This window comes from Melanerpes formicivorus, unplaced genomic scaffold (genome assembly GCF_026170545.1).
Source record: "Melanerpes formicivorus ecotype bairdi unplaced genomic scaffold, bMelFor1.0.p_v2 SCAF_15, whole genome shotgun sequence".
Taxonomy (NCBI): domain Eukaryota; kingdom Metazoa; phylum Chordata; class Aves; order Piciformes; family Picidae; genus Melanerpes; species Melanerpes formicivorus.
In genome coordinates this window covers 6,696,474-6,703,434 of record NW_027142367.1, presented here as the reverse complement: position 1 = coordinate 6,703,434, position 6,961 = coordinate 6,696,474, and the positions used below count along the sequence as shown (strand labels likewise).

The 6,961-nt window shown below is 38.9% G+C and overlaps 1 protein-coding gene across 1 annotated transcript in view; it reads left to right on the top strand.

Annotated features, from left to right (window-relative positions):
* The window catches only part of STX17 (syntaxin 17), a 105,993-nt gene that overhangs the window by 76,419 nt on the left and 22,613 nt on the right, over window positions 1-6,961 (top strand). The window contains exons 4-5 of the mRNA XM_068147764.1: window positions 5,159-5,238; window positions 6,507-6,572. Of these exons, the coding sequence (XP_068003865.1) occupies window positions 5,159-5,238; window positions 6,507-6,572 (146 nt within the window). The remainder of the gene's footprint in view (window positions 1-5,158; window positions 5,239-6,506; window positions 6,573-6,961) is intronic.

Below are 6,961 nucleotides of genomic sequence, written 5' to 3'. Positions count from 1 at the left end.
TTTGGGCCAAAAGGTAAGATTCTTAAAAAAAAAAGAAAAAAAATGGTTTGCAGGTACTGAGTAGCTATTGGAGTTGCTAATTTGATTGGTCCTGAATCTGAGGATAAAAACAGGGAGGGTTTGTCCTAGTTTCCCTTACCTGTGTGCAGGAGGAAACTCTTCCTGGCTCATGTAAATAAAGAATTGGGTGGAGGAAGCTCGTACCTCAGGTGGGAGGTGAAAGTGAAGAAATGGTGACAGACCATGGAATGAGAGAAAAACTGAGACAAAAGACCTCAGGCTGCTGGGTCTAATGATGGTAGATAATCATTTGACTCTTTCCTGGTAAGGACATAATAAGGTTACAATGAGGATATGAACTAGGATATTAGCAAACTGCAAGTATGTTAGTATAATATTTGCCTGAAGCAATAACTTCTGAATGAGATGACTTTTTTTCAAGGACAACATGGTGTTTACTCTTATTCCATATTTGTATAATTCATTGCATTACCTAGATGCCAGCTGATACAGCATTTTTTTTTTTGCCTTGGAATCAGCCAGTTTGCAGCATTCCTGTTCTACAGTGACCAGGAATTACTCTGCATTGTAACCAGAGTACATAAGAATCACTGTTAGCTTCTTCTTGTGTGAGGTGATGGAGGAGCAAGGAGCCTTGACTGCTGAATTGCCATGGGATCATGGCCCACACTTAGCAGTGGCCATAGAGCCTAAGGGCAACTAGTGAAGAATAATATAGAACAGGACAGAGATGCCTAGAGGAGAGCATTTTAGAAATAGCTTTTTCTTGCAAGCTGTTTCATTCAAGTAGAGGCAGTCTCGGTAGCTAGGTTGTTCCTTTTTTAATCTAACCAGAAGTTGCTCAGCTGCTTATGGAAACAACAGGCTTTTCATTTTTTCCCCAGGAAAGTATTACTTTGTACAGCTAAATAGAATTTTTGCTAAGTAATGCTTCCTCATTTAGGATATCTAAGCACCCTATCAAGAAGCTTCAAAGGGCATGGGGTGCTGCAGTGAGAGAGACATGATCAGTTATTACCCTGTACAGAACTTACCTGTGTGAGAGACAGTCTTGGGAACTGCTGTGCTTTGCAGAACATGATGTGGTGGTTTGAGCCTTAACTGGCACTTAAGAGCTCAGATGGGGGCCCGGCTGAGAATGCCTCCCCTGCTTCCCCCTCCTCTTTCCCAATAGAGAGGAAAAGAAAGGAAAGGAGCAAATCCACCAAGAAATAATTTGGATTTGCCTTGGAAGTAGAGAGGTAAAGAATTTTCTTTAAACAGTATATATCTATATCTATATATATACGTATACATATATCTATATATATACATATACACATATATAGATATGTAACAATAACAGGTAGGGTTCACAAGGGTAAGGAACAAGGATGGATGGGAGAAAACGAAATATGAAATACAAAACCAGTCCTTTGCAAAGGCATGGATACAGCAGGGAGGACCATGTGGCAGAGAAGCAGGGGAACCAGTGGCAGTCCTTGTTCCAGGCAAAAGGCAGGGGCCAAGAGACCAAATGGCAGCGGTATCCTCCTTTTTATAGCCTTACTGGGCAGGGAGGGGGAGTGGAACAGACTAATTTAGTTTCCCAGGGGGAAAGACCCCTGCAATAGGGCAGTGCTCTCACAAGCCCTCCCCACCCTGCTTCCAGGATGGGCATTAACCCATCACACATGATCAGTGGGGTGGGGTAGCTGGTTACTGGTTGATCCTGGTGAATATATTTTATGTATTTAAACAAGGCATAATGGCATGGTATCTAGCCAGATAGTGTTAACATGGTGTCATGGAAGGGATAAAACATGTTCCTCTTAATACATCTGTGTGATGGTCAGCTGAAGTCTTTATTGGCCTAGCAACTCGTTTGCATCAAGCATGCCTGTTTTGCAGACAGAGGGGGGTCATTGCAAGAATAGTTTTCTGTGTCTTCAAGACAGATGCAGAAAATAATTAGCACTCAAGATAAAGTGAGTCTTTACGGTAGTTCTGATCTAACACACTGTTCAAAGCATTGGCAGAGAAACTCGTGCTTAGCTAGTTTAATTATAGGCAATACAGAATGCAGTATGTCTGTAATGGCATTCAGAGACCACATGGAAATGCTAGGGTGCTTTACTGAGCAGTTGAATGCTATGTTTCTTTAATGTAAAAATTTAAAGGTTTGGGCATTTCTTGGCATTTTTAGGTTGTTGAGGATATTAGTGTGAGTGAGCTGTTCAATCAACATAATGAAATGTGCATACCAGGAAAAGCCTTAAATAACTGGAAACATAGTTATTAAAATTAAAGTGTTAACTGAGCTTCCTCTGGAACAACACTGTTAGGAAAAGAAAAAGTGGTAGCAATGTGTAGTATAGGTTTGTCTTTCTGATTTCAGAGTACTACTAAAACTTGCTGCCTCCCCATAGCAATATAAATCCTGCCAGATTTCAAATTTGAATTAGTAATTAATGGACTTGTTAGAAACAAGTAACCATGGATAAAACCTTTAAATAAACAATTGGTAACTATACCAAAAGGTATTCAGCAGCACTGAAGGCTTCAGGATTTCTGTGAGGTGACAAAAAATACAAGAGACAAACATTTATGAGAAGTAACACAGCAGAGTGTAAAAACGTTCCCTAAATGGCAGATCCTCTAAGAATTCCATACTCAGTGTCATGTTGATAAAATTTGAAACTTTCTCTCTCTCTCTCTTTTTTTTTTCTTTTAAATTAAAAAACCCACCCAACTTTTCTGTCTGTAGGAAATATAAATATTCCAAAGTTACTGTATTGCTAGATTTATGAGAAGGTGAGAATAAAAATCATGGCAAATCAGAATTTGAAATCTGTCACTGTATAGTTTTAGATCCTCAGACAACTAGTTTGGTTGAAACACTTCCCTGACAATTTGCATTTTACACCTTTTATATACATTTTAGCAATAATTAATGTGTTACAGTGCTTTTATGAGCTGTCAGCATCAGCATTTTAAATGGTTTTCTCTAAAATACTTTTTGTGACATTAACTTTCAGCATGTAAACCAAACGTCCCTAGAGGTAAAAGGGATAATTTGGTAAAATCTGATCTTGTTTTGTTTTTTACAGGCTACTTTTAAGCAAAAAAAAATCACTAATTATGTCAAATGGCTTAGAGCAGCAGCATTATTTACTTACGATGAAGCCAATATCTCTAACCTCATTTCATGAATATTGATTTAAACCTTAGGTTCCAGAGTTAGTCCAAACAATTAATCTACTAAATCACTGTTTGAAGAAACTATAAAATCAATATATAATGAAATTTTCCTTGAGTACACCTTCTCAGAGGAAGTGGCTACCATGAATCCATTGTCATTCCTTCTCAACTGTTTGAAACTTTCCATATGACAGTTTCTGAAGACTTAAAAATTGCATCCTTAAGAAATTAGTAGTCTGTATTTGGTTGTTGTTTTTCCCTTTCCTCATTTTCCCCAAAGAGTTCTTGTTTTCTAGAAGCACATTCCATGGATTTGGGTGGCCTTTCACTCCAAAACAGGGAATAAAGTACAAAAGAGTGTTGGTGATATGGAGAGTTTTTTAAAAGTACTATAAGACATGGCATCACTTTCTCTATTGCTCTAAGTTTTTGTTTAATTTCCTGTGTTACTGTGCCAAACAACGAGACACTTTTTCTGGGAACCATTGTTGTGGTGAGAAGTTACTCACATAAAAGGGGCACAAAATGTGAAATGAAGATACCTGAGTCTTACTGCAGTTCTGTAACACATTTCTTATAGAGCTTTTAGTAATCTTGGTGAGCAGTACCTGCTCCAATGATGATATTATTAAAAGCTTTGAGTTCTTTCTGTGTCCACTGAATACTTTCAAGCATGAAGATTTCTTTCTAAAGAGAGCTCTTAGAATGGAACAAAGGGGAAAGAAGATTCATTCTCTAAGGATAACCTTATGTTTTACATTTCTGATGTGGAATACAAACTATTTGATTATAGCACAATTATGACTGAATATCACAGAATCATGGAACCACAGTGTTGTTTGAGTTGGAAGAGACCCTTTAAGATCATCTAGTTCCAACTCTCCTGCCATAGGCTGAGATGCCTTCAAGTTGCTCAAAACCCCATCCAACCTGATCTTGAACACTTCCAGGGATGAGGTGTCCACAGCCTCTCTGGGCAACCCGTTCCAGTGCCTCACCACACTTGCATGAAAGTATTTCATTCTTACATCCAGTCTAAACTTACCCTCTTTCTATTTAAAACTGTTGCCCCTTGTCCTGTCTCTACAGGCCTTAGTAAAAAGTCTCTTTCTGCTAAGCCTTCTTTATTTATTGAAGGGCTGGCAGTCAGGTGTCCCTGAAGCCTTCTCTTCTCCAGGCTAAACAACACTGTCTCAGCCTTTCTTCACAGGAGGGGTGCTCCAAGCCCTCTGATCATTTTTATGGCCCTCCTTTGGACCCACTACCAACAAGTTAGGATTCTGAAGGTGTTTTTTCAGTTCATGGACCTCCTTTAGTTATACATGTATTTGTTAATAATAAATAATGTCAGTGCCATCTCTTCTTGTTTGCTATCCTTGAGTCCTCCAGAGTAAATGTTGCCCTGGAATATGGCCTGCTATGTGCTGGATGACAAAGAGAATTCCACAAGGAGGAGTTCTCTGACCACATGAGTGTCATTGCTTTGGATGCTTTGAATTATTGGATTCTATGAGGTCATCTCTAGCATTATAGGACTTTGGAAGTAAAGTCATAAGACTTTTAAATGTATAGAGTTGATAAATGTGCTGAGCATTTCTAGTAGAAATTTTAAAGAGCAGGAGAGGTTTCCTGAGGAATTCTTGTTGCTTTTTACAGGGAAACAGGGATTTTTTATTATTCGCTATGTGGACAATACATTACAGTCAGTGGAAATTGAAATGCTAATTTTCCCCCAAATCCCCTCTTCCACCCTCAGAAATTTTTGTTTCAGTACTCTTTCAGAGATGGATGACTCTATTGGAAGATCTACTATTGATAAAATTTTGGGGTCTATGTTATTGTAAAGAACAATGGCAGTAATTCTAATGGCATACTAATTTATGCAGAAGTTGCTAATTTCCTGGCAAAATCACTTCAGTGTGACTTAATTGAAGACTAAACCTTTTCTTTTACATAGAATTACGAAATCCTAATAGGAAAGAACTCTTTTCTCTGAAAAGAAGAAGTAACTCAGATTTCTCATTGTATTTTAGGAAGGTGAGTAATTTGTGATCCTTATTGTTGTGGGCTCTAAAATGGTGAAAAGAGTTTAGGAAACATGTAGGCTACAAAGGCTGTGGGTTGGGTTTTTTGCTTGGTTTTGTTTGTTTGTGTTTTTTTCCTGGTAACAGCATATTAAGGAATTAAACTTTACCTCAAAATTGATGTTTAAACAATGAGAAGAAGGTTCCAGTATTGTGAATGTATTCTTTGATGGTTTCAGCACATATTCCAGGAGTCATAGCTTCTACTTCTATTATTTTACTGATAATGTCTCTATAGTATTTATGTCAACTGCCAGTAGCAGAGATTGATTTATTTTAATGATGGAAAGGTTTGCATGACTTGGCATGCAGTTCTTTTGCTAAGCTTGCTCCCTGCTAATGGAGTATCACAATATATTAGAGGTTGGAAGGGACCTCCAGAGATCATTGGGTCCAACCCCCCCGCCAAAGCAGGTTCACTTAGGGTAGTCCACACAGGAACGCACCCAGGTGGGTTTTGAAAGTCTCCAGAGAAGGAGACTCCACAACCTCTCTGGGCAGCCTGTTCCAGTGCTCTGTCACTCTCACTCCTCATGTTGAGGTGAAATCTTCTATGTTCAAGTTTGAACCTGTTGGTTTGTGTCTTACTACTGTGCACTACTGAAAAGATCTTGCCCCCCTCCACTTGACACCCACCCCTCAAATAAAGTAATTCCTCTGGGCTCTGTCCTGTGAAAAGTGCTGTGTATATAGTTCCTCACTGGTTAGTGGAGCCTCATGCAGGTGCCAGATCTGCCGTGATGGTTCTCATAACGGTGTTTATAACTTTATGGAAATGGTAAGTGTAAATGCAGACAGTAGTGTTGCATACTGAATGCAGGTTTCTTTGTAAATAATACCAGATACCTTGTTGTCCTGTATGACTAGTACTGCTCATCCTTTGTTCCATTCCTTTTTCCTCCCTCTGCACTTTGTTTTCCTGACCACCAAGTGATTTGTGCCACAGCACTATCAGGATGCAGCAGTACCTCTTTGTTGTGAAAATCTGGTGCTGCAGCCCTGGTTAGCTGCAGTTTGGTAAAATACATTACACAAAATTGCTGTCAGCATATGTTGCCGTTTGCCTCTAATTGTGCAGTGGAAATGCCTATGATTCAGCTTCTTCACTGTCCATTTTTGAAAATTAAAGGGATTATTTACGGAGGGTTCTTTTTATTTTGTTGTCTGCATAGCCAGTTGGTAAAAATAGCAATTATATGAAGTATTTTTCCTTTATTTTAGTACCAGAGATGCAGGCTCTGGGACAGATTGCATGAAGAGCACATTAACGCAGGACGAACAGTTCAGGTAAGGGTATTTAAAATGCCTGGGATCTTAATGGAATTAAATTGCAGGCATGGTAGTGGTTAGCTCAGGGATGGATCTTCACAGAGACCTATATTTGGCAGGTGGGTTTGACAAGTACGTGGTGGCGTTTTACTTTGTTTAAAATATAAGTGTTTCCTAATTGTGTCCTTTGAGGTGAATACTGTCAGAAAGGTCAAGATTCTTGCAGAAGCAGAGGTTTGGAGACTCTGGTCTTTTGCAAACTGTTCTATTAACATTACTAAATTAGAAGTCAGGAATTACAATGAGTGGCACAGTTAATTTCAGCGCAAGGTTTCAAACCAAACACAGAACATCTGGAGTACTGGTTTGATGTACAAATCTCAAAACAAAGGAGGAAATACCAGATT